At 49.0% G+C, this 27,915-nt stretch overlaps 1 protein-coding gene across 1 annotated transcript in view; it reads left to right on the plus strand.

Moving 5' to 3' along the window:
• The window catches only part of POLA1 (DNA polymerase alpha 1, catalytic subunit), a 2,011,520-nt gene that overhangs the window by 68,044 nt on the left and 1,915,561 nt on the right, over positions 1-27,915 (plus strand). The window contains exons 2-4 of the mRNA XM_085622423.1: positions 3,424-3,548; positions 15,906-16,002; positions 21,867-21,947. Coding sequence (XP_085478549.1) covers positions 3,424-3,548; positions 15,906-16,002; positions 21,867-21,947 — 303 coding nt within the window. The remainder of the gene's footprint in view (positions 1-3,423; positions 3,549-15,905; positions 16,003-21,866; positions 21,948-27,915) is intronic.

Genomic DNA, 27,915 nt, shown 5'->3' on the forward strand with positions numbered 1-27,915 from the left:
AACCGAGCCGTCGGCCGGTGTGGTGGAACGGGTGGGAAGAAGGCCGAGCCCAGAGCCAGTGGACATGAGGTCATGACAGTGTGTGGGATGCGTTCACCCAGATGTAGCGTGACAGAATTGGCGCAAAGAACAAAAAAAATAAACAGAACAAACTGGAGCCGCAGCTCCAATGCCCCCCACCCTACACTTCAGGAACGGAAGCATCCGTCGCCCATACAGTAAACAGGGAAGAAAAGAACCAAACTGAAACGCTTGGTAACGGGGAACATCATGGAGGACCCCTCCTCATAGTAGGATGTACATATCAGTAATCAGTGAGTCATAAGACTAGGAGCTAGCAATTAAAGACATCGTTTTGTAGCTGGAGCAAGGAAAGCCGACAGATTCGCACAGACTCAATCCGGCCCGGGAAGGAGCGTCGGGCTGCAGGAAAGATCAGTGTCCGGAAGGTCCAGCGAGGATGGGCGGGGCGGAATCAGGGCGGTCCAGAGAACCGGAGCACCACCCAGGAGGAGCAGTCCCCCTGGATGGCCCCGGTGCGCGTCCCCGCTGAGGACCCAATGGAGAGTCCGAGGGAGTGCACCGCTGGCCCCTGCGCCTCCTGGAGCGCCGGCGTCGTGGCCGGAGGGTCGACATGTCCTGCCGGGCGCCCTCTCTGCCACCGAACGGCGGTGTCGACCGCTCCTCTGTTGCCAATGTCCACGCCTCCTCAGGCGTATCGAAGAAGAAAGATTTGTTCTGAAAAATCACTCGCAGCCGAGCCGGAAAAAGGAGCCAATACTGATGTTCAGCGAGCGTAACGTTTGCTTGACCTCAGCATACGAGCGACGCTGGGACTGGACTGCTAGAGTGTAGTCGGGGAAGACCATTATAGTCAGATTTTCGTGCTTGAGAGGCTGCTGTTTTCGGGACTCTGCCAGGATATCGTCTCTGTCCCTGAAGTTGAGGATGTGAAAGATGATTGGTCTTGGAGGTGCGCCTGGCCGCGGGCGAGGAGCAAGCAAGCGATGCGCCCTCTCAATCGTGAACCAAGGGGAGAGAGAACTCTGGCATCCAGGAGCGTATCCAACGCTCCACGAAATCCACTGCCCGACCCTGCTCTACGTCTTCCGAAAATCCAACAAGGCTGGCTCGGTTTTCAGCGTCCTCGACCAGACGGTGTAGCTCATGCGTGTGGGATTGAAGTTGGGTCGCCTGAAGTTTTGAGCTGGTGGACGTCCTTCTCCACAACAGCGACTCGAGACTCTGCCTCTGTAATCCGGGCAGTGGCATTACGGAGGTCTTGCCGGATCAGGGTCATGTCAACGCGATCTTCCCCTCAACTGAGGATTGAGACATATGGATCGCCTGAAGGATGGTAGAGAGGTCTGTTGCTGCCGGAGGTTTTGTCTGTGAGCCCACCCGTGGCTCCAGCGTCCACGGTGGTGAAGCGGTCAATCTTAGTTTGGGTGGCGGGCGTCTTTGGTACCTTGTCTCTGGCCATGGCTGCCTGTTGGCAAGGGGAGGGTAGAGTGCGGGTCCCGGGCCAGGGCGGCCTGCAGGCAGGGGAAGGTAAGTGGGGGGCACGGCACGACCAGGTCACAGCACTCCACTAGGTGACCCAATAGCTCCGGCGAGGGGCACTCCCGGGCAGCGGGGCAAAACAAAGTACGCCGGTCCTCAAGGGGTGGGATCAGTGTCCTCCGGACCAAGCAAAGCGGCAGGCCCAAGGGCAGCACCCAGAAGGCAGAACAGCCGAGGGCAGCGGAAGGCCTGTTTCAGGAGGCCCGCAGCAGGTGCCGGTGGCACTTCCCCCACCAGGCCAAAGCAGTGACGCAGTTCCAAAGGCAAGGCACCAGGGTCCGGGAGGGCGAATCCGCAGCATACAAGCCATCCGTAACGTCTTCTCCGCACCCAGCTCACACGCAAGCCATACGCACGGGGGGGGGGGGTTCACCCACAGCCAGACCAAGGCTCCCTTCCCATAACCCCCCCCCCCCCCCCACTCGCCGGGACTCACCACGTTCCAGGGTCACCACTCGCCGGGTCTGCGCCGCCGCCAGCCAGCGGCCAGGAGCTCTTCTCCACCACCGGCCCCCGCCGCCCGACTCGCCAGCCGGAACCATGGCAACGCCGCAGGGGAGCCGGGATACAGCCGTAGATAGCACTGGATACAAGGAGCGCCAAGTGGAAGTCAGGGGCCTCCCAGCAGCTACCGTATGGGGTCAAGAGGCAGCTAGCCGGCAACACCGCCACCGCGGAGGGCGCAGGAGCGACACCGCACCACAGGAGTACCCAGCCTCACAATAGGGAGCCGATTGCCGCCGCAGCAGGAAGAAGACTGGGGACAACGATGCCAGGCTCTCTCACCGGCCTTGTCTCGGCAGCCAGGTGTCGGCAGTGCCTCCTACCCCCCCCCCGATCTCCAAACCAGTCTCCCGCCACCCAAAGTGACGGCCGATTACACGGGAGCACCGTAGGGGGGCCAGGCACCGCAATCCTCCGCTTCAGGGCCTCAGGTGCGGGCGGGGGGGGTCGGGAGGCAGCCCGCCGGCAGTGCCGCCACCAGGGGCCACAGGAGCAGCACCGCACCGCAGGAGTGCAGGTCCCATTGCGGAAGCCGATCTCTACCGTGGCGAGGAGGAGGGCGGGAGCCAGCGATGAGACCTCCCCGCAGGCCACGTCTCCGCAGCTGGCCACCGGCAGCGCTGCACCCCACTCACAAAACTAAGCTCCTGCCACCCGAAGTGACAGCCGATGGGAGAGCAGGGCCGCGGGGAGCCAGATGCGCCACCACAGAGACTCAAACCCAGACGAGGGGGAGGTGCAGCCTCGTGCCCGGGATCACCACCGCAACGGGGTTCCAGCAGTAGCCAGGGCCGCACAAAGCACAGTCCAGGTGAGAGGAAGGGGAGGCAAGCGACGTCCATATCTCCGTTGCACCACAGACGCCTCCCAGCCGCAAGTCGACGTCGCACCTGCAACTCTGGCCCCGATGACAGGCTGCAACGGGGAAGGAGGGACGGCTGCCATCTTAGCCGCGGGCGCCGACTGGACCGTCAAGCGATCGCCGGAGGCACCGGAGCTCGGAGTTTCAGGACCCAGGACTACCACCAGGTAAGTGGCTGATGTGGTGATAGCAATTCTCAGCACTGGATGTCCATTGAAGCAGGCGGATTACAGGTGGGTAGCAGAGGGGTCCAGGAGCACACTCCAGGTGCGACCGCCATCTTAGCCTGCTAGGCCACTCCCCTTGTTGTTGGTGTTAATGTAGGTTAATACAGTAAGGAAGTACATGTGCTGATTAGGTCACCAGTTCTCATGGCTACCTAGGTAATTTACTGGCTTAAACTTGTGAAGAGATTTCCAGAAAAAGTTGCTCTGTCAGTTGTACAATTGTCTGTCTATTTTAACATCCCTGTTTATTTTATTTTCCTCTCTAAGCTGTTTCTGACTCTGGCAGTTTTGCTGCCTCACGCTCCCGACGTGAGAAGACTGATAAAAAAGGACGAAAAGATGCTTTGGAGCGTTTAAAAAAGGCAAAAGCTGGCCACAAGGTGAAATATGAGGTAGGTAGGTGGTTGTATTTGTAAGTGTTTTTAGACTGTGTTTTTTTTTTTTTTTTTTTTCTTTTTAAACCTATTTTCATTGAAGATTTTGACCTAGTACATCGTATGACATTACCATAATTTTACCCCACACAGGGGGTGTTGCAAAGTTTGACAGGGCTTAAACTGTACAGCGTTACACATCGCTAAGGATTGGCCCAAACACATACTCATTATAGTGCTTAACTAAAGGGTACCGTTTCTAGCATCACTGGGGCTTAGGGTACATCCTTGTGTTTCTTACGAGGAAGCAAACGAGGTAAGTCAATGTCCCATCTTTCTTTTGTGATTGCTTGCCCTCCATTCCTTCTATTCAGAAGGCGCTACAGAAGGAGTACTAAGAGTCATATAAAAACAGCTCCCAACCGTGGAGCATCAAAAGCAAGAGGAAAAAAACACCCCCGTCTCCCTGCCCCTCCCCTACAATGGTGGCGGCACAAAGAAAACGGGTTCTTCAACTTGCGTTGATATTAGGCAACTCACATCTAAAAGAGATGCAGGGCTCTGACCGTGGAAGGGCAGACAGCGATGGCAGTCCACGGGAGAGGAAGGTGACCAATGGGCCCCATTTAAATTCAAAGTTCTTGAAATTATCCCTGAAAATGTCTGACATTCGTTCTAAGCAGTTTCCATAATCTAGAATGCCAGAGGGTGATTGCTGGAGCTTCCCTCCTCTTCCAGGCGGCTGCTAGGGTAACCTTCGCCGCTCCTATACATAGCTACATGATAGTCTTATCAGCCCGGGTCTGGTGTTTCAAGGAAGGGTCGCAAAGTCCCAAAAGAACCTCTGCCATGGTGGTTGGGATGGGGTATCCTAGTATATCCTTAATGTGTGCAAGTATTTCTTCCCAAAAGGGGTGTATAGTCTGGCAATCTCACCATATATGTTAAGTCCCCCAGGAGCCTGCAACCCTTCCAGCATCTATCGGACGTGTTGGGAAAGATCTGTCTAAGCTTGGAGGGATGGAGATACCAGTCCATCGTGGTCTTAAGGTGGGCTTCCCGGAGCTCTATGGAGTGATTGAACCTTATGATGTCAGACCATAAATGGGCCCATTCGACTTCCGAAATGCCACGCTGCAATATTCCCTCCCACATGGACATATATAGTGGTCGTGGAGATAGTATAGTGGTAAGGAGAAAGTTATATAGAAAGGAAATCACTCCTTTCATAGAAGTGGCCTTAGTGAGGAAGGATTCAAATTTTGTGAGAGGACGGGTAGCCGCCTCTCACACCTGGGGTGTGAGGGCCCAGTGCATCGGCTGGTTGTAGCGGTGTCTTTCTGTGTTCTCTAGGCCATTGTCCCTCTTGCTGCTGTCAAAGGTGAGGGGGTCAAAATTGTGAAAAAGGTGTCGGGCTAAATACCCTCCCTCCCTCCAAGCATCAAAAGGTCCCTCCTGTAAACCCGGGGGAAATGCAGGGTTAAAATGGAGTGGTGTGAATGGTGAGGGGAAAGAAGTCCACCTATCATCCCCTGCCACTGAGTCCCATGCCTTCAGGGTGGTGTAGGAGTGCTAATGTAAGTATTCCTAGGTCCGTCCTTTTTGGGGTGCCAAATCAGGTCCCATATAGTCCTTCCCGTCACACTGCGATCCATATGTAACCAGTGTTTATTGGATTCCTGTTTCGCCCACTCAGTCAGGACTCTCAATTGTGCAGCTTTTATAATATAGTTGGATGTCTGGGAGTCCGAACCCATCCTCCGTTTGAGAGCGACGTAGTAGGGGGAAAAAAAGCAGGCGCGTCCCCCCTGCCAGATGAAGTGCAAGATCATAGCTTTAACTCGCCAAAAAAGTCTCTCTCCAATTCGATGGGATTTTCACGGCGTATATCCGGCCTAGCCAGGACAAAAAGAGAGGCTTCCACCTTGTGAGCTCTGTTTGGATATGGGTAAGAATGGGGGAGGGAAATTAGCAGCATAGAGCCCCTCTACCCTTGGTGTGAGCTGGACTCCCAAGTATTGTATAGAGGAAGTGGTCCATTGGAGAGGCGTAAGAGACTGGAGCCTGCGGAGTTCCGCCTGTGGGAGTGTAGGGTTGAGGATGTACCATTTGCCTAGATTTATTTTAAAGCCTGCTACCGCTTCAAACCGTACAAGTTCCGACTGTAAAGGTGGAAGGGACGTGGCTGGATCTGAGAGCGACAATAGGACATTGTACGCGAAAAGGGAAATTTTAAGCTGTTCCCCAGTGAATGGTATCCCCTGGATTGCAGGGTTGGCTCGAATTGCTGTCGCTAAAGGCTCGATACTGAGGGCGAAGAGTAGGGGTGAAAGGGGGCACCCCTGTCTAGTGCCTCTGGTGTGGAAGAAGGATGGCGAGTGCACACAGTTGACTACAACTTTAGAGTGGGGTTGGAGATGATTAGCCCGGATCATAGTAAGGAATTGGGGCGCAAATCCGAAGGCCGTGAGGGTATGAAAGAGGAATGTCCAGTCTACCCTGTCGAAGTCTTTCTCAGCATTCAATCCCACCAGGACAGCTGGGATTTGACGTCTGTTGGCCTTCTCTATTAAATGTATAATTCGGCTGTGTTATCGTGTGTTTGTCGACCGTTAATAAATCCAGATTGGTCTCTAATCTCTAACATTTCCCTCAGAAGACCGCCTTAAACGTGTCCCAGGTGGTATATTCTGATGTGTCTTCCGGTTTGTTAATGTAAACAAAAATTCAGTGATGGCTTCTCTTAGTGCAGGATTCCTTGTCCCGCGTAAGCGTGGTCGGAAAGTACCACCTGGGAGTAGCAGAGGCATTTCCGCTCCAGGACATACAAATTGGAAGGAGCCTGTGGTCACTCTGAGAGGAAATATTTTGGCCTCTTGTAGGGCGCCCATTAGTGATTGGCTGATAAAAATGTAATCAAGTCGGGAATATGTACGATGAACATACGAATAAAAAGTGTAATCTCGGGAGTGGGGATAGAGGGTGCGCCAGGCATCTAAGAGTCCCATGTCATGGAAATGTTGTCGCGTGTCAGTGGAAAAGGAGCTCATTTCTGAGCGCTGTGGGTGTGTGCTATGTAAGTCTTTCTGCCAGGTTAAGTTGAAGTCGCCCATGAGAACCATCGGCCCCTCCACGAAATCTAATAGCTTCACCAAAAGAGTTAAGAAAATCGTTTGTCCAGTGTTGGGGGCATATACCGCTGCGAAAGTGCAAAGTTTCCCCATTAAACGGCCCTTAACCATTATCCATCGGCTGTCTTTGTCGTGTTGGACGTCCAACAGTTGGAATTTTATGGAGGAATGAAATAGGAGTGCCACTCCTCTGTTTCGTTTGTGCTGAGGATCTGTAAACTAGTGGATAGTGTTTGTGTCGGGGACGGGTGTCCTCTGTTCTAGCTAGGTGTGTTTCTTGTAGGGCCACTACATCAAGATGGTGATCAATAATATACTTCCACACCTTTTGGCGTTTTTGAGGGGAATTAAGACATTTAACGTTCCAAGTTCCTATGATGATTTTCATGGTGTTAGGGGAAAAGCAGCATCTTGTTGAAGGTCCCACCCATCCTGTCATGGCCTGAGTCCCCGCGTGTCCCCAAGAATGAGTACACCACCATCTATCGCAATCCATAAGTACATTGTGATCATAAAACCTATCCATACAAAATGTTAAAAAGCCGCCACCATGTCTCACCCATTCCCTCCCCTCAAACCCCAGAAAAGAAAAGAAACTGAATCTGAACAAGAAATACAAAAAGAAAATCTGTACCAGATCCCGGCTAGGGGGAATGAAGCGCCTCAGGGATTAGGTGGGACAGCAGGTCTGAGGGCCCCATCCGCGCCCATCCCGGAGCAGTGCAAATTTTTTTTAAGGAGAAACATCTTTGTGCGGCTGAGAAACTGCTGATGAGACCGACCCACACCTGGTGGGAGTAAAGGCCGTCCTCCCGCATTGGAACTGACAACATAGAACTTTTCCCTGAGCAAGAAGAAATAATCAACATGCAAGTATGATGCAGATATCAAATCAGACCTGGCATCAGAAGAAGAGAAGTTCACTGTTCCCAACCGTAAGGGCGCAGCAGGGCGCTGTTTGTTGAATTCAAAACTGAGTCCAAACGGGTAGGTCCATCGATATCTAATTTTTATCATCTCGTATTTTGGTAGCGATGGGTCTGAACAATTGTCTCCGTGCCAGAGTAGCAGGTGCTAGATCCTGGTAAGTTACAGAAGTGTGATTTTGGAATGAAATGGACCCCCTTGTGCTAGCCGCCATGAGCACTGTCTCTTTGACTTATAGGAATGGAATTTCGCTAGGATGTTGCGGGTCTCTTTTTCTCGCCGGCCTGCAAACTTCCCGCTCGATGGACCCTTTCGAGTTTTATTTTGAGGGATTGGGGACTCAGGATTTCCGGAAATAGCCCCACCATGAAGGCTCCCAGGTCAGGCTCCTCCGTGCCCTCCTCCGGGTCCTTAACGCATTTGTTCGCTCTCCGGGCCCTGTTTTCGAGGTCCTCCGCCTTGAGCTGTGTCTGGAGTAGCTGGTCCCAGAGAGTTCGGACATCATCACGGAGTTCCGTGGTGAGTTTTTCTTGTTCTTGGTGGTGCACCTCCAGATCTAACACTCTAGTTCCCACAAAATCCACGTCCTGTTGGAGGGAAGTCAGCCTTTCGGTCAAGTCCGTCCTCAGTTGCTCCATGGAGGATTTGATGTCCTGGACAAGGTCCTTTCGCAGCTCCGTCTTAAAGTCTTGGAACATGGCCAGGAGGTCCGCCTTCGTGAGGGCCATGGTGGTTGCTTTGTTGTCTCCGTGCAACGTCAGGCGCCTACCTGTTGTAGTGAAGAAGTCGGAGACCGTGGCAGTTGTCCTGTTCGTCCCCTTCTTTGGCGGCATGTGGACTGGCCCTGGAGGACCCCTGCCGTAACGACTAAGGCGGTCAGAGATTCCGTGCTCCAACGTGAGGGGCTGTTAATGCTGAGGTGTAGCGAGGATGCAAACCGCTGAAGACCCAGAGATGCAGACACACCTACCGTCGGTACAAGGATCCCCGAAGACTGGGCAAGCTGGCCCGTTGTGTACTTGGTGCTGATGAGTGGAGGGCAATTTCCTCAAGAAAGGGTGGAGGGAAGGAGCGTGCCGGGTGCGGTGTCTCATGGTGCACATGGCACAGAGTGGCAAGGGACTAGAGGCCTCACTCAGAGAGCAAAATCAGCCATCCAGGTGCAAGCCGCCGCCACCCTCAACCTTCGTGGGTCCCAGTGAATGCAATCAGTGTCGCATAGAGACTATCCGTAATGGAGTTGAAGGGGTGCCATTTTGTGGCCGTCTGGTCAACACGGGGGCCGCACAGATGATGGTACGGTAGATCTGCCCCAGGGTCAGAGGGGAGCAGCAATATATTATCCCCTTCAGCGCATCGCCTGGCAGGAGGTAGACACGGGGCCCCGAGTCGGGTTGTTCCGGCGGCGGCGCCAATGTTACTGAAAAGCAGTCATTTTGAAGACGGGCAAGCGGGTGGCGAGGTGAAGCGGCGTATATTGTGCTTCGGGAGGTGTCGGCGTGGGTGCTCCATGGGTCGCGATGGCCCTGGGCCTTACCTCTGGCGATGGAAGATTAATTGAGAGCCAGGTTCTTCATACAGCCTCTCCCGTGAGCACCTGCAGAGTTCTCTGTTCAGACCCGTGCGTAGTCCGCCATTTTGCCGTGCACCTGCTTTGTCCTTTCGAGGTCAGGCCGGGACCGAACCTGCGGGTTGCAAGGCAGGTAAGGTCGCTTCGTTGATGCGCTACATCTTCCGTGCAGTACGGGAGCAGTTCTCAGCTTTCAGAGTTCCAGGAAACTGCTGTTATTTGCTCCAGAACAGCGCGTTGACTGAGAGCCGAGACTGGCTACGTCCGTTCGGCAATCTTACCTACGAATATGTTTTAAAAAAAATTAAATTGTCATTGTTTTTCTTTAGGTATAGACAGAAGTACGGCATAATACATAGTGCATGGCGCAACCGCTCCAGCGAACAGGCTGGTTATTACTCAGCAATACAGTCTTATAATTCCTCCCCCAGATGAAGTAGGCAAACCAACAACGAATATAATTCAACAGCCTGGTTAGTCGGATTGCCCTGCCTATGAGGTAAGCTGTATAAGATATCTCTGTCGGCAGGATGCATGCAACAAGTCACTATACGGTTTCAAAGGTGATTAAGGCCGTTAACTCGCTGATGTATTCATATGAAAATTCGGAAATTGATCTCATGGTGGGCGCTGCGGGGGGATATATGTCTCCCGTCACCCCCTGCGTTTGGTGAACGCTTTTAAGCGCGACGCCTGCATGCGGCGTGGGACGTACCTGGGCCATGGGCGGTCCCTTCCACGCCAGTCAGCGCCTGGAGGAGGCTGGGCCACCACTCTAACTTCTGATCTGAGCGGTTGTAGGGGGCCGTCTTCTGCAGGGCGATTCTCACCAAACTACAGAGTATATTGAGACATGGCAAGGAGGAAGACCAAAACTACATATGTGGGAGGGGAAATAACCAACATGCTGGACTCCTTCCTGACGAGAGCAGCGGATGTGCTCTCAAAGGAAATAGCAAAAGACACCCAGGATAGACGGAATGCAGAGCAAATCAAACATTCACCCCCAGTCATTCGATCTGGGTTAAATCCATCGTTCTTTTGCTCACCATGCCACCCCAGTTTACACCCAGCCATATGCAAATCAGTCTTGGCCCTGTGCCTCATGGGAACAGTCCAGCCCCAACTGCCAAGCCAGGGCCTCCCTGGACCGAAACAAGCATCCTGGGACTGTTTCGGGGCATCACCCCTCATCAGCCAGGCTAGCTTGACTCCAGACCCCAAAACCGGTCCTAGGTTGCTTGTTTCCAGTCTAGGGAGGACCTGGCCTGGCAGTTCGGGCTGGACTGTTCCCATTGGGCTCAGGAACAGGACTGATTTGCATATGGCTGGGTTCAAACTGGAATGGCGTGGGGAGCAAAAAACGATGGATTTCGGCCCAGATCTCTGTACTGGGGTGAAAGTATGACATTATTCTGCATTCTGTCCATTTGTTGTTTTTGCACTCAAAGGAAATTGAGCTGACAGAGCGGCGCCTCTCACTAAAAGAGATCCCAAATTGTGCGGTTGTTTAATCGGCCACATTAAGTGGTAACATAACCATCGTCCTCCCCGCCCCCCCCCCCCGCCCCCCCCCCTGTTCTCGTCTCACCCGAGTTTAGATGCGGAGCCTCCAAGCGAAAGGAAGTGTGGAAGGGTTTAAAAAAAGTAAAAAAGGCCCGACCAAGACTGTAAAGACTTCCAATATTAATGGAACTAGCCATCCGGTCACACCGATGGTCACAAATCTAACTACTACTCTTAGGACTGTCTTACCACCTTCCATTGACTAACTCTACCAAAAACTTGACCTAATTGTTTCAACTTATCTTCAACACATCGTAGACAGATTGACTAAAATAGAAGAGACTAATGCCCTTTTCCCGGAGGGATACCAGTTCTGGTTTAGGGGAGGGGAGTCTGGGTAGGCTCATGCAATCCCAAGTGCCATCTCCCCGCCTGCCACCCTCCGCTGTCCCTGTTTTGATGTCAACTGTAGAAAATCTGGTAGATCGCTCTAGTGCCCAACGCATTCATTATGTGACGGAGGGAGGAGAACCCACTAATCTCTCCCCCCTCCCCTCAAACTATCATACCCCCATATAAATTCTATAGGAGAAGGGTGCCGAGAGAGTCCCAGGAAGGATGGACAGAGGCATAGCCCCTAGTGAGAATAATAGAATAATGAGCTCAGAGATGCAAGTACTACAAATGACTATGCCACACGACTAATCCGCTAATCCAGCTGCGCGGATACGGAGAGATTTTGGACCCCCCATGAACACTTCTGCTGCATGCCCTTTTATAATTATTTTAGTCAGTATACCAACCTTGAAACCTAACCAAGAAGAATCAACAGAGCACCTAATGCATAAGGTCCTACATTGGTTGTCAAGATTTTACATCCGCAGGATTAACACACACCAACACCTTATTATGGAATGCAGGGTATATTGGGTGGAGTTTTCAGCAAAAACAATCGGAGGGGGTTGTATTGTCATACATTTTAACAATCATTTTTTGGTGGGTGAAATATTGAGGATATTGCCCAACATCCCATCGTTTGACATTGAGATCTTCGCACTGCCACTAGGCCTTTTTTACAAACCTTGTAGCATTACTACACCTGCGCACGCCAAAGCAAAGTCCTTTAATTTCTTTTGCCCCCTTCCTAACGCCAATCCTCTCCCAAACCTCTGCTCTGTTCAAATGAACCCTGCGATACCACTCTGCAATAGATTTGCGCCCCTGCGAGAGACTCTGTAAAACTCTAACAAACCCGCTTGGAACAAGTGGGAGTGTTCCCTTAACAGAGAATCACGTCCCAGTAGAATGGGATTTTGATCTCCTAAAAAATCATGTCTTGGAATATAGCGGACTTAAAGCAGAAAATAACTAATCCTAAATGGTGACACAGTATGACATCATCTGTTTCCAAGAAACATGGGAAATTGATATCTATAAAGATGGGCAGTCCTTATCAGACACAAGCGGTGCGCTCTACTGCTGCTCATGGGGGGTGGGGGGGGGGGGGGGTTAATAACTTTAGTATCCAACATAGCCAGGATTAAGATAGTTTGTAGCCACCTCATCCTATTGCCAAATTCTGCTATGTGAGGGCCATGAAGGGCGGGATTGGACCCTTATCAGTTTTTATAATAATGTTGGTGTTAATATGGCGACAGTATTAATCCCCTGGAAAGGGACAGTAGTCAGCTTGTGAACTCTTACCATAAAACCTCAACGTCGTTTGGGTTGGTGACTTTAATTCCCATAACCGCAGGAGGATGGCCCCCTCTGTGTGCAACATGAATGATGGTAATGGGGATTGTCTCCCTCACCACCAGCACAGTGATTAAGGGGATATTTTGAACAGACTGCTAATGACCCTGGCCTCGAGATAATTAACCCTTGTAATACTAGCACTGCCAGATAGATTCCACGTTGCTTGACAATATATTGATTTCAGAATCAATTAGTGCCTTTTTCCCACTTAAACAACTTTCAACGCCTTTAGCGATCATGCAGCAATTACTTGCCACATGCAGTATGGGCAAAGACAAAAACCCTCAAAGAATCCTTTATTCAGACCTTATATTGGAAGGAAAAATGGCGTCACTTTGAAAAGGGGAAAAGGTTAACACTCAAATATTGATCGGGGGGGTTGTGGCTGAAAATGAGGCAGGAAATTGATAAATGCCTTGAGCCAAACTCGACTGATAATTCTATACCACTAGCTTTTGACCAGATCTTAGTAGAAATGAAAGCACTGACTCTGCCCAAAATCGCACAATAAACATAGGGAGGTACGTTGGTTTGATGATGCCATCTCCAAAGTCCTAAGAACACTTCATGCGGCTTTAAGATCTATCCCACGAGATACTACCTTGGTGAGATTACTCTGCCACACATACAAACTAGCAAGATTAGCTAGATTGAGGGTGCTGAAAGAGGAGGCGTGGGAGAAATTTCCAAGTGCAGTAGCACTTGGACATAGTATAGGCTTTTGGAGTATAGTCCATCCCCCATTCTTAAGACACAGATTAATTTAGATACATGTCTCCTGCAAGAGGCATGGGTGGCTCACATCGAAGAAGGAGGAGAAGGAGAGGCATCCAGCCCACCTATAGATTTACCGGTGTCTGCCATAAGAAACCTTATATAGCTTAGCTTGTAAAAAATGAAGTATGCTCTGAATCAGTGTAGCAGATTAAAAGCACCAGGACTGGATTGGGTCTCGATAGATTTCTTTTGAGATGAACAGGAACTCTGGGTCCCACTTCTTACTAATATTTTTAACGTAATAGCTCATACAGGTGTTTTATCTTCTTGGAAAAAGACGGTCCTAATCCCTAATTATAAAAAATGGGACACGGCACACCCAAAAAACTATAGGCTAATTTCTTTACTGGATAGCACAGCTAAATTAATAGGCCGCTACTTTTAAATAGATATGAGGAATGGGCCTTTGAAAGGAATATAATTCCCTCGCAATATGGCTTTAGGAAAGAAAAGGGGACAACGGAGCAGTGCCTAAACTTAAATCTGATCATTGCTAAATACACGACAGCTAAGGTTGGTCACCTTTATATGGCCTTCATGAATTTGTCTGCCGCTTTTGATTGTGTAGTCCATTTTAAGCTGTGGAAAATTATGGAACACATGGGAGTTGATACCTCGATTATTACCTCATTTGTGGTATGTATACAGATGCCACGGCTTGCGTCTGTTATGGTAGAGAGGGCAAGTGCGAGTGCACAAGACGTGGAGCGAGGCAGGGGTGTGTCCTTGCCCCCTTTTTATTTGCATTCTACAACAATGCCATACCGCTGACCTTGGAGGGATTTCTACTAAAGACGTTCCTCTAGTTAATTAATCTTCCGCTCCGATGCTCCTCTGTGCAGACAATGGAGTGCTGCTGGCACTACTGGCAATGCAATGCAAAGATTCCTAGATGAGTATACAAACTTCATGGGGAACTTGACCCTGAAAGTCAATGAATCCGAGACGGTTGTTCTTGTGGCAGGGTCAAAGCTCAAGAAATACCCAAGAATGCCTATAGAGGGATGCAAGCTCAAGGTTGTGGATACTTTTAACTATTTGTGGGTCACATTTGATAGGGAGAGCAACTGGCAAAGCATGGTGACTAATAGGGGGTTGCAAATGGGGAAAAAAAATTGGAGGGCTTTTTAGTTTTATTTAAAAAGCTGGGATCAAAACCAATTGACATTATAAAAAAGATCTCAGGCAAATGTAGTGTCCGTTGCAATTTATGGGGCAGCTGTGTGGGGCCCAACTGACCTATCCAAACCCCAAGGTATAAAGGATGGTTTTTTGAAGAGACTAGGCTGTCTTGCGCAAACTTGTTCTTTTTAGAATTGCCACTCTGAATTTAATCTGCCTCATATTACGGACCAGGCCCGTATTGCCCCTATCTTATTGTGGCATTCAATTTGGAAGAAAGACATTAAAGTTAACTAGAGATACATTAAGACTGCCTGAAATTTGATAGGGTATCTAAAATACGATGGTAAAAATATGTTGAGTCCAACTTGCAAGTAATAGGCCTCGGGAAAATTGTTTAACAATCCTAACTTGGGTTTGACAATTTCAAGGAAAGAATTGAAAGGCCGATTGATTACTGGATAGATTGGGAAGAGACAGGTGGAAGAGCAATTGTAACAAGGTCACGGTTAAACTATATTCTTTAACACCTACCATATATTATACTGTGTCTTCATACCAGACATTCGTTTCTAGCCTCACACATTGATCTGTATTACTGTGATGACGTCTGAAATGTATCCCTCTGATGCTAGGCTACCCTGCCAAAACGTATTCTATTGATGCCCTGTCACCTTTCCCATTTGATGGACAAGCCTTTCAGACGGATCTTCATTTGTTATTCTTCTGTAATAATTTATACGCTGAGGAAAGGGGACAAATCTATTCTACCGCGTATGCGCAAATTTAATTTCAGACCATGTCACCCAACCTTGTATTATCTTAAACTATTACCTAATCCCTTTGTCTATTATTGTGTAGTCTTTCTTGCTGTTGCCACCCCTACTGATAGTTCACCCCACTCTGGTCTTTCTAACCTACAATGCCTTGGTGCACTTCTGCACCCCAATTACCTCTATGCTTAGTTTCTTCCCAGTGTCACCCGTGTGCTTGTGCGGTTTTGGTTCTGTGCTCACTTTTCCCACATGATGACTCTTGTATCTCCCTCTCGTGATATTTTGTCGGGCATTACCCATCTGTACCAAGGGGCTGCGGACTTTAAGGCAGGCACACACTTTATGGAACTAGCTGCTGCCAGCCACCCATGTGCAGATCAGCACATGACCAGAGCTCATGGGGAACTCACTCAGACCCACGCTGTTTATGACCTGCAAGACACAGAAGGCTTACCCTACAGACTAAAATAATTGAAGTTTCTAGCGATCCAAGCCTTGTAGTTGGCTTAGCAGGCTTGAACACTTTTTATTCTTGATGCCCTCTTGCGATATTAACCCAGCAGTTGGTTAATACCACCTGTTAATAGCCACCCCTTGAGTTACGGACAGAAAGTGAGGGTGCAAATGGAGTTTGAGACGAGAACTTTTTGTTTTTTATTGTGAATAGTTTGTACATCTATTACAACATGTAGCCAAAAAGCAAGCACAGCAGTTTGTGTTAAGAAAACTAACAAAAACCCTGATGTGCCTGCTTTTGTCTGTGATAACGTAGTAACTGTTTATTTACAGGATGTTCTTGCTTCTGTAGGTTGAAGAGTTTACCAGTGTTTACGATGAGGTTAATGAAGAAGAGTACTCGAAGATGGTCCGTGAGCGTCAGGAAGATGACTGGATTGTGGATGATGGTACTATTCTGACAAATTAAATTCTTCTAAAATGTGTCTGGGTTTTTGTTGCTTTGTGATTCAATCAGTTTCAAGAGTGGTGGGGTGCTTCATTAAACATTTGCCAGAGTTTCCATTTATAAACGTATGCAACCAAATTAAAGACATTGGCTAATGTTATCTGATGTTTCACTGTTGTAACATGCCTTTTTTTTAGGGAATGGACTTTAGCTTATTCTGTCTGTCTTTGCCAAGACTGTGCTTGATTGAGTATTGTTTAGCATTATCAGTTGTCATTTTCCTATTCCTGAGGTTCGAACAGAGGACAAAGCATTTAGATCAACTCTTTTTAGGTCTCGCTAGCATAGGCTGCGCAGTCTCGCTGGCGAGATTTAATGATATGGGGTATTTTCTGTAAGGGGCATTAAGCCCTGCCCCTCTTTTCCATTGGCCGGTGTCACCGTTTATGCTAAACGATGGCCAGCCATTGGAAAAGAGCTGTAGGTGACGTATTTGTTCGGCTTTCTGAGCCGTCCCATTTGGACGGGCTCGTCTGCCTTTCTTGCGTCGCAAAAGGTTTCTTATCATTATGGGGCCAAACACATGGCCCCATAAATACAAGAAACCTTCTGGCAGGCGAGGCCGTCCAAGTGGGACGGCAGCAAAAGCCGAGCAAATACGTCATGGCGAGCGCTTGTCTTATGACTGAAGTCTAGCTGCAAAACCTTGGATAAGAGACATACAACTATTCCAAATTTGAATCCTCCAAGATTTGGTGAAAGTGTGATCTTGCGCACAAGAGATTGTGGCCTTCGATATCTGAACACATGGATTAACCAAAGACCGACAAAGCACGGACACTGGTGCTGAAGAGAACCAGCACAGCGATACGGCGAGCACGTGACGTTGAATACTTCCCGGGTGGCTATTGTGGGAGGAAAGTTCCTCAGCAGATATGCACTTTACAGAGGAAAAAACGCTTGCGGGGGCCGCAGGAAGCAATGTGCTCTTGTTACCTTCTTTGGGAAGCAAGTTTGGAAGGGGCGCAGCAGCCGTTTGTCAGATACCCGGAGGTGGGTGTTATGCTGCACCATTCCCCCGCGGCATTCCCCCCCCCCCCTAAAATCTTTGATGCATGCTCTATTTATAGCAGCTCGCGCTCTCCGTTGCAGCCCTTTCCCCTTGCATGATTTATCGGTGTTTAAAGCGGAGTGGGAGCAGGACGTTCCACTTCCGGCCCTTTTATGTTGTGGCCACTGCTCATCACCTGCCCTCCAGACTCTGGCTGCAGCCTGTTGACAGATTGGGTTCATGTCAGTCCGAAGAGGCTCTGTCCCCTCTAAGGGCTCGTTTCTTAGTCTCTGAAAGGCACGGCACACTTGCATTTTTAAGGGTGTTACAGTAGGACAAGTGAAGTGCGAGAGCGTTCGATAGATACCTCGTTACTTGAATTCATTATTCAAAGTACTGAAAGCAGCCATCCTCCTGTGGTGAATGATGTGCAGTTTTTCCAGCTCTTTACATAATTACATGCCCGGAATGCCTCAGGCCCCACTTATTTTTGTGCGCCATTTAAGGGCAATAAATGCACCATGGGAAGGAATGTCCTCGCATGCCCAGGACTGCTTGAGACGTACTCCGTGTACTCGCTGCTCTTCGGGTTCATGACCGTGGCCTATGTTTTTACATTTCTCAAGCAGTGTGCAAGTAGTCTGCTAGTAGGTGGGACTCTCAAATATGTACTCCTACGTACACACTATATGGTAGATGGAGCTACGTTTTGAATGACTCTTTATATTGCTAAAGAGCTGCTATGTTCTGAAGGGTCTCTTGGCGCTGGTCTAAAGGCATCCTAGCCAGATGGGACAGTATTGACCTTCTTTCTAAATTCCAGCATAGAGGCAGAGCATTTAACATTTCATAGGGTGGGTGTTCCAAATGGAGGAGGCTGGCACTGAATGATAAAAAAAATCCTTGACTGAGTGTGCCTGTCACAGACCGGGACAGTACTCTCAATTCCAGATTGCGCCACAGTGTGCTGAGTGCATTAGTGAAACGTGGAGTCACGGTTTGAAATTGCACCACCTCCTTTTCACTGAAAGTCAACCCACTTTTAAAAATAAGAGTAGGCATGGGACACTCATCCAGGTGCATTGTTTGGCTCACCTACTTCTGGGCTGATGCTTCTGTCGATTCCTGATACTCTGTTCCCCCCCCCCTCCCAAAGATCCCCAGGGGTTTGAGATGTGGTGCAAAAGTCCATAGCGGTCCTGTGGTACAGTGCATATTATGGCCCAGGGTGGGAAAGGATTAGCCACCCTGAAGTATGTAGTGCGCTTTACCTAGCATTTACCTACCTTTGAAGCAATGAAATGCCCACAATGGGCAGTAGACCAGGAGGTGTGACCATATTTACATTGAGTTAATAACTAGTAGGTAACCAGCATCTGAGTATGTGTGTTGGAGAGTGGGGGGGGGGTTGCAGTACGGAAGGTAGGTCGGGCTGTTAATGTTTGCTGAAAAGTCTTGAATTTCTTTGATATTTGCAGGGGCGAAGCAATTATGTTGTTGGATATGTTATTTTACATCCTGGGTGTAAAGATGTACAAAGCCTTGTATTTCTTTTGTTTTTTGTTATGCAGATCATAACCACTGTATTAATGGGAATGGCCCAGGGCTTCCACTGTTGGTCTACAAATCGGCTTCTAGAAGAAAGGGTTTCAGTTTCCCGTGGCGGCTGAGCTGCTACCATGTTCTTTTTATTTTCTTACTGACTTGGTCTTTGAATATGTAATCTGTGTCGAGTTTGGATCCAAGTGATTTTTCTTAGTATGTCAGTCTGGGGTGTAACCATCTAGATACACTTGAGAAGTGGGCCTTAATCTGTGATTGTTTGGAGTTGTTGGCGAAGAAAAGGAATTAGATCTTTGATCCAGAATTTGATGTAAAGTACAAACCTAAATTACAAAAATCCAGAGTGAGGCAGGTTTTGAGTTGCTGAATGTCATTGATTGATGAGATTTTGAGGGAAAGTCTAAGTGTTGTCTGCGTATTGATGGAACTTGATATGAATACAGAGGTTCCATGTTGAGGCTGAAGATGATGGCGAGTAAGGTGGGAACTGAACCTTGATATAGTCTGCAAGAGACTGAAAGTTTGTGGGATTGTGTGGTTTCTATTTCGAGGAGGTTGTGTTGGTTGGCAAGATAGGAGGATGAACTTTTGCAGGCCTGTCAAATAAGCGTCTACTTGTTTCCAGGTTGTGGATGAGTGCTCAGTGGCGTGAGAGACTCATGAGCCTGTTTAGGATTACGGAGGTTCAGAGTAGGGCTGTAGATTGAAATCTGGTAGATAAGGTATTCAGGAACAGACCTGTTGATACAGGGGTTTATAACTGACGCACACCACCTTACACTGGGTAAGTTGCACAAATAATCCAGTGTAAAATCTCTTTGTGGCGGAGACATGATCTAGTCTCCTTGGCCCAATGATTGCACGAACTGCCACATTTTGAAAACTCAGGAGTCTTTAGATGTACTTTTTCAATAGGCTGTTATATAAGGCACTTCAGTAGTCTAAACTTAAGTTTTAGTTGTACTGATCATCAAAGTCTGATCGGCTCTTGGTAGAAGGTGCAAGGTGGATCTTGAAGTACCTGGCTGGAAAAAAGCAGTAACTGACAACTGCCCCTGTGTAAAAGAGCAGTTTTCCCTGAAATCTGAAAACAATCTGCCTTTTCTTCACTTTATCAGCCTTTGTATATTGCACAGCAAAAGGCGCCAGAAGGTTTAGACCAGTATATTTAGACCTACCTTTTTGCTTCTCGACTGAAGACCTCTGTTTAGAATCCTTTAGTTGCAAAATGTTCGCACTCATTCAGGATTTGATCTTGTGCAGAATAAGCTCTCACTTTACACAGAGGTGGGAAATACAAAAATCTTCTGTATTCTGAGCTGTTTCCTTGCATTTCTGTGGTGGAGATTTCCTTATGCAGATCTTCTGCAGGGGGTATTTAGTCTTCTGGATATGTGGCCATTGGGGAATAAATGTTTTCAGGGGTAGCCCCATAAGTCAAACCATGTTTTAGGGCACAGACAGATACAAGCAATGAAAGATTTTGTTAACCGATAAATATGGGATATTGATGATGCACTTTTCAACAAGAAAGATGCCCCCGAGTCCTGACAAGACAAACAAGTGCGACAATAGAAAATATAGAGAACACAGACACCTAGAAAGAGCGCTAGCAAACTAATTGATACTAGGGTTAGACGTAAAAGGACTTGTTTTAAAAGAAAATTAAAATGTGCATGCTGTGTTTGGAAACGTTTAGATCCACATAAGAGATTATTGTTTCTCGTTCCCCTTCATTATTTTTAGGTGGTGTCTTGGCTACAGGTTGTCTGGAGAAGATGGCTATTAGGAGGTTGCACTAAAATGTTGCACCCCAAACTTTCCAGGTGCTTCTTACAGCCAAGGAAAGAGGAGTCTGCTTGAGCAGGGATACTGCTTGCTTGTGGTTGGAGTTTTTCCCTTTACTGATGGTCCGCACTGAATAAGCAGTCCATGCTTATGAGGGAATAAATCAATTTTCAGCACGCCACTATGGTCTCAGCTTGGAGGCTGCAGCGCTAGCTCTGTCGTACATACGGTAGGAGCTGATAGGGTCTGATCAAACCTAGATGAATGCTGACCTTTAGCAGAGCAATCACAAGATATCTTTGCAAGGAACATTCCTAACCCTGAATAAGCCACACTAACTTACCATAAGAAACCACATTAGCCCGGAACAAACACTTCAACCCTGCATGAGAAACTAAACTATAACTGCAAACAAGCATTTGCAATGCAATAAATCTCGCACTTACACGAGTTTGAGCTATTGTTACTGTACATGACTGCCTTTTATTTATGTTTTGGTTTTAAAACCTAAATAAAAGGCATTATCATTTATAATACCAATAGCTCAAACTCTCGTAAATGCGAGACCTATTGCATTGCAAATGCTTGTTTAATAAACTAGCGTGTTGTGCCTAGATGAGTTGCCAGGACCCTGATTCTGTGCTATCCTGACCCCTTTGGTATAGTCTTCTTACCAAGCATATCCCTCTGCACAGACAGCCAAGACACTCTTGTCTCTCCGCCCCCCCCCCCAAGAATTACTTTTTGCATCCAGTGTTGGCAGTTTGTTCAGCTCATTACTATCGGTGATGCTGTGGAACTCTTTCTCATGGCTGTGGTGGCCGAAAGTGTGACTGCATTTGCGACATCCTTTTCTTTGCAAATATAGTATATTTTTGAGGTGATGGATAGGGTGATTACCGATATAGATTTAAGAAGGTTCAGTGATACTTTTGAGTTGTTTCAATCTCATACCGTCCCCACCAGAAGCATGCTTCCATCAGCCCCAGCCAAACATTAAGGAGATTTCCCCCTGGGCTGGTGTATGTAGTACAGTGTGCGTTGAGGATTTTGTCACTCGTACTGGGAACAATAACCACTTACCCTGATGTACACACAAGACGGTAGAGAACACAAGTTGTGTGAAGCAATGTTAGCTTCCTTTAGAAGCGGAAATAATTAAGAAGACACTGATTTGCAAACCTAACAGAAGATAAGGGTTTTTAAAAGAGCAAGGAACCGAGGACTGTTTCTTACAGGACTTTGTATGTTACGCAAGTGATAGTAAGAATGGATGCTTTAGGCATAACCAGAAAGTACAGTGTTAATTTTCTCAAATGAATGGTTTTGAAAACGATTCGTTGATGTATATCTAAACATTTCTCGTACCAGAAAGGCCCTGTGGGGGGCCTGATCCTCTATTCCCTGGAGCAGATGTCCAATTTAAATGACTTATGGTATTGCTTATGTCCCTCTTTACATAGATGGCATTGGTTATGTAGAAGATGGCAGAGAGATCTTTGACGATGACCTTCAAGGGGATGTTGCTGGGAACAACCGCACAGGTAATTTGTTTTATTTTTCTATTTTAATTGCTAACTTTATTAGTTGTTTCGCAGCAAGACTCATAGCATTACAAAACTGGGACGTCCTGTATATAGCAATCTAATGAGACATGGCAGCCTTCTGACTTGAAAGTAATGCATCATATTGACAAACCATAGTAGCAACACAGTTTACCCCACACCTGCTCGTTTTGACGAGGACAGCCACAGGCCATAAAGATAGGTTTCTCTTGGTGCGTGGATCGGTCCACCCCCTGAGGCCAGCACTGAATCGTGGATGCCGTGGGTTACTTCCAGTTGCATGCCACATCTCTTGGCGACCAGGCAATCACCCCCCCAGAAAGGTGCGTTCTGCCCTCGGGCCTCCAGAATCCTCCAATAATACATTACGGTGGGTCAGCTCTAGGGGTGCCTCAGGACATTGAAGAGTACTCAACCCACTCCCTCCCATAAGGGGCGTAGCGCTGGGCACTTCCATGCCATATGGATCAAATCTGCCGCTGGGAGCGCACAATGTGTGCAGGCAGCGTGAGCAGCAAGTGGTGCAGTCGCAGCGGGGTAACGCAAGTTGCATGAAGATTGTTGAATTAGACCATTCGCAGTTGCTAAAAGATTGCTAATTCCCCGGGCACCATGAATGCATGCCTCCCTCCACTCATCCTCATCGAGGTCTCCCACCCAGGAGCTTCATCTCTGTCTATTTCGCTCGATGCCGTCCGGAGCGTGAATAACCAGTGAGCAGTAGATTAAGGAGATAGCACCCCTCCCCAGGTGTCCGAGGAAAATCTTGGCTTCCAGGGCGTTGTATTTGGGAAGGTGGCTATGTGGGAGAGCCAGTGCCTGCGGGGCATTACTTTATTGAAGGAAACTGAATAACTGTGCATTGGACAGGGCGTAGCGATCCTTTAGGTCTTGAAAGGAAATCAAGGGACCTCCCTTGTATGCATCTCCCCCTTCCCCCTCCCCCCTCCCCAGATAGGAGATCCCGGTCTGGTCATTTGGAACAAACCCCTCTAAATCAGAAACCTGGGAGGGCCAAGTTCCCTGCCACAAGGGTGTCCTCTCGGTGGGGCTGTGGTTCTTGCAGGTAAAACGAAGAGCAGCCTTCCAGCAGGTGATGGACACCTGGGTGCACTTTGACAACGCAGAAGAAAGGCGCATCCCATAGGAAAGGTCTGGCAAACCATCAAGAGCCACTGCGTGGATTTCCAGCCTAAAAGCAGGGTCATCCCAGCCCCCAGTGAACCAGTCATTAATAGGAAATAGGTGGGCAGCTAGATAATAAAGATAAATATCTGGAGAACCCACACCACCATAGAACCTAGATCTGCACAGCTGTGAGAAGGTTATCTTGTGCTTACCTCCCGCTCATATAAAAGCAGTAAGTTTAGTAGTCGGAACAAATCCATTTGCGGGGAATTACATAGGGATAATTTCCCAAGATGGCAGACTCTGGGCGGGCCCTTTGTTGATAGTGACACGTGCCTCATAAATGGCTATACCCAGAAGCCATTGTGAAGTACAAGTTTATGTAGTTGATAGAGGACTGTGCCTTCTTAATGAGTTTGTCGTAAGTGGAATAATTTCCAGAAATCAATGATCATTTCAAAACGTGGTGTTTATTTAGAAATTTCACACATGAAGCAACAAACAGCCGACACGTGTTTCGCTCGTGTGGCCCAATGGCCGTGGCAGTCTGTGCAGTCCCAGGAAAACTTTTCCTGGGACCACAGAGACCGCCACACATGACTGCCATGGGACTGGATTACTTGCCTTGAGAATGCCCACGACCATCGGGCCACACGGGCGAAACATGTCGGCTGTGTTTTGCTATCAACTACTTATAATTCCCCAAGATGTATAAATAGCGCTGTGGGTGCACCATTTTGAATAGGGCAATATGTCCCAATGGGTTGAGTGAGAGAAGGGACTATCAACATCGGTCACGGTCCAGGGTCTCCGTAAATTCATGAAGATTAAGGGCCTAGGTTGGGAAGGGGGGAGACATAAATACCCAGATACTTGAATTACGGCAGACGAGAATATTGGGAAACTAGAGACTCCCCTGCGTGTTTCCACTACCCCCACCAGCCAAGACTTAACTGAATGTTTTTTTTTTTGCAGAGTTTTATATAGCGCAAACTTGACCCGAATCCAATCCGGTATCAGAGCGCTTTACATAGCACCAGTTACGTTACATGAGGACACACATTCATTTTTTTGTTGGGCACGGGGAGATTAAGTGATTTGCCCAGAATCACAGGATGTTCAGCGTCATTACCGAGACTCGAACCCAGTTCCCCAGGTCCGAGGTCGAGCGCCCTAGCCATTAGGTCAACTCCTCTCCCCCGATTTGTCACCGTACAAGCAAGGAGGTTCAAACACCTAAGCATGAGGTTGGTGGTTACCTCCAGTACAGAGGAATATCATCTGCATACAGGGCGATTAAATCTTCAAAGCCATTCCCCCATCGCCATCCCCAGGTCTGAGCACCGCATCTAAGAAGCCACACCAGGGGCTCTAACACTAAAGCGAAGAATGGTGGGGAGAGCGGACAGTCCTGGCACGTGCCCAGTTTGATGGGGAGGGGGAAAGGACCCCTTTCATCCGGGCAGGAGCACATTAAAGGAGACTGACCATACGTCGGGGGGTGCCTCTCAACCCGGCCCTATGGAGGACCCTGTCCAGGAAGTCTCAGGAGACCATATCGAAGGCCCTGGTGAAACCGACAAGCAGTAGAGCCAGTGTGCCTTCTAGATCCTGCGTCCGGGATAAAACAGTGGGCCCTCCGGATGCAGTGGTATGTCCAGCATGAAGCCATATTGTTGGGGGTCAATCAAGTATGGGAGGGCCTGGGTCAGTCGGATCTGCTTTCATGGTTACTTTTTGCTGGTGTCAGAAGTGTTTTTGGACTAGTCTGGACCCTGATGAAACCCCTTGGAAGACATAAGGTTGGAGAGCCAGCCCACCCGTGGAACCCTAGGAACTAGGATATCTACACCTGGGAAGCTGGGTGCATAGGTGTGAAGTGGTGTCGGAAACCGCCGTCGAACCCAGTGGAGGACTTCAGGAAGATGCCAGTGTCCGTGGAATCCAAAGGTAGATTAAAGTTGAGGTACATGCAAGCCGGGAGGACTGTCTATGCCACTCTGGAGTTACCAGGAGGCATGGAAGAGGAATGCCCACTGATGAGTGTTGCATGAGAGCTGACGGTGACCTTGGAGATGCAGCTGTGAGGACCAGGCGACACTGTGGAAGACCAGGAGCCATTAACGAGCTGCCCCACGTTGGATGTTGAGAGTTGCGGGATCGGTGTCCGTTGAGAGCACCAACAAGCCTTGGCAACTGCAAACAATGTGAAAAGCAAAAGTTCTGTCGGGACCAGCAAGGTCCAGGTGACTCACCACAAGCAGGGGAGTTTAGGCAGGCCTGAGCAATCTGGGGAGCCCAAAGAAGTCAAAGATGACCTTCAAGAGGACCCACAGGCCGTAGGCACTGGTGTCGCGAGAGGACCTCAAGCAGCTGACCAAAGATGCAAGCCCACGATGCAAGAGATGTGGTGAGGATGAAGATCTTGGTCACAGGAGATGCTTGAGGTTGTGGCTATTTGTAGCCTGAAGATCTTGATGGAAGGAGGCCAACAAGTCTTTGCCAACTGCAAGTCGACGTGGTGGACAGGGGTTAGGTTCCTGCGGCCTGACAAAGGATACTGGCCTCAAACTTGGTGAGAGACAGGGCAGACCTCGAGGGAATATGAAGAACCACCAACTGTGTTGCCAAGCCTCTCAATCTGTGGGAGCCCAGGATTAGCAGACTGGTCAGCTTTGTTGCGGTGCCTGCAGAATCAGGGCAGTGACTCCACTTCAATGGAGATTCCTTCAGGTCAAACACAAGGAGATGATGGACAGTGTTCAAACTTTTCAGACACTCACCCCCAGTCACAGATTCCTTCAGGTCTCTTGGATGCCCACAGGTCTTGGAAGGTTCCTGTAGGGAGCACAGACATTGCAGCAGACTAGCAGGGCGACGAGATCAGGAGTCTTCCCAGTTGCAGCCTTGATGCCCAGAGCGAAGTACAGAGTGCTCAGACAGTCGAAGTAGAAGTGGGGTCTCGAAATGAATCTTGTCCCACGATGAATCTAAGGAAAGGGTTGGGACAATTCAGGGTTCTCTCCGGGGAGGGGGTGGGGGGGAGAGGAGGGAGGAGAGGAGGAGTGGGGGGGGGGGGGTACTTTCAAGCAGACTGAGTGGCGCTAGCAAGCGCTCCCACCCGGCCCAAATACACTAAACCCAGTCTGGAAGGTGGTCACACCTCCCTGTGACAGGATACTTACTTTGCCTTCCCCTGCTGGAGCTTGGCTCAGCAGCAGGAGGGCAGAATCGTGTCTCTGGTTGGTAGCATCCGTGTTGTGCTGTCCTGGTGTAGAAGACTGGTACCGGGAGCACTTGGGGCCTCCTGGAGGAGCTTTACAGTGCATGGAATCATACCTCCCACACCGTTTGATGTGGGGGTATGATTCCAACACGATTGATACCAAAAATGATAGGGTATGTTACAGCCAGGTTCGAGATGGTCATCGCGTAATGACGCTGTGCCCCTCTGTTATAGGGCTGTCTCACAACCCAGGAGAATGGACTCCGTAGGCTGTAGGGGTGTCCTCCTCATGCAGGGGTACCCTCGCACTTAAAACCTATGAGTCACTCCTAAGGCAGGCCTTACAAACCTGAAGGCAAGGCGCTCGGTTCATAGTGCAGTGACCTTGGATATAGGGAAACCTATATCTTTCGTAAGTGGTGCTAGCACCAACTTACACAGGCTGCAGTGGCAGACCTGTAGTTACAAGTTGAGTTTCCCATGGGTGGCATAATACATGCTTCAGCCCATGGGGGACCTCTGGTGTACATATGCCCTGGGTACCTTAGTACCATATACTAGGGACTGATAACTGTACACCAGTGTCCAATCTGGGGTGGTACCCAAGTACTTACCATACCAATTTAGAGTAGAAAGCACAGACTGGCGTCCTGATTAGCAGGATCCCAGTCAGTCTAGTCCGAAACGGCAAAAGCAAAATGTCGGGGTAACCATAAAAGCAGATCTTACAGTTGGTCCTCAGATTCTTCTTGGGATAGGACTCCACACTGAAACCATGTCACTCTTCGACCGTCTGGACACTTGGACTTCACCTGGAACCAAGACTGCATCAAGGAAGACTCCTGCTGCTCCTTTTCCCGCTGTTCTGCAAGATATATGTGTCTGTCTCTTCCAGGATCTTCAACAGACCTTTGGCATCAAGGACACCTGAAGTAATCTCCCTTGGAGTCAAGGTGTCACGCCCCTGCATTTGCATGCACCGCAGCGAAGCTGACCGGTCTGCTGCTCCCAATGTCCCACGGACTTCAAAGTGCTCAGCAACGCTGGTGGTGGTTCTGCAACTCCCTCGAGGCCTGACCCGTCTTCTCTGCAATTTTGAGGCCAGTATCCCTCGTCAGAACAGTCTGTGATCGAACCCTTGTGCCCCGCATCAACTAGCTGTTGCTAAGGCTTGTTGGCTAAACACTCCTAGAGTTTTTCTGACTACAAGAAGCTCCAGCCTTCAGTATCTCTTCCTGCCAAGATCTTGGTCCTCACTGCATCTTCACCATGGGCCTTCATCTTTGGTTAGTTGTTTGAGGTCCTCTAGTAACTCCTGCGCCTTGGGCCTGTGGGTCCCCTCAGGGGTCTTCTCTTGCTTTAGTGGGCTCCCCTGCTTGCTTGGGGCCTGCTTTGACCCTCCTGCACTTGGTGAGTCCCTTGGACCTTGCTGGTCCCAACGTTGTTCCTTCATTATTTTCCACATCTGTTACTATTGCTAAGGCTTGTTGGGCTCACGCCGGACACCCTGGTTCTCTACTTCTGACGTGGAAAAGGTTGTGCATGGCTCCTGGTCTTCCACAGTGTCGCCTGGTCCTCACTGCTGCAGCAAGA

The sequence above is a fragment of the Triturus cristatus genome, chromosome 8, assembly GCF_964204655.1.
Source record: "Triturus cristatus chromosome 8, aTriCri1.1, whole genome shotgun sequence".
Taxonomy (NCBI): Eukaryota; Metazoa; Chordata; class Amphibia; order Caudata; family Salamandridae; genus Triturus; species Triturus cristatus.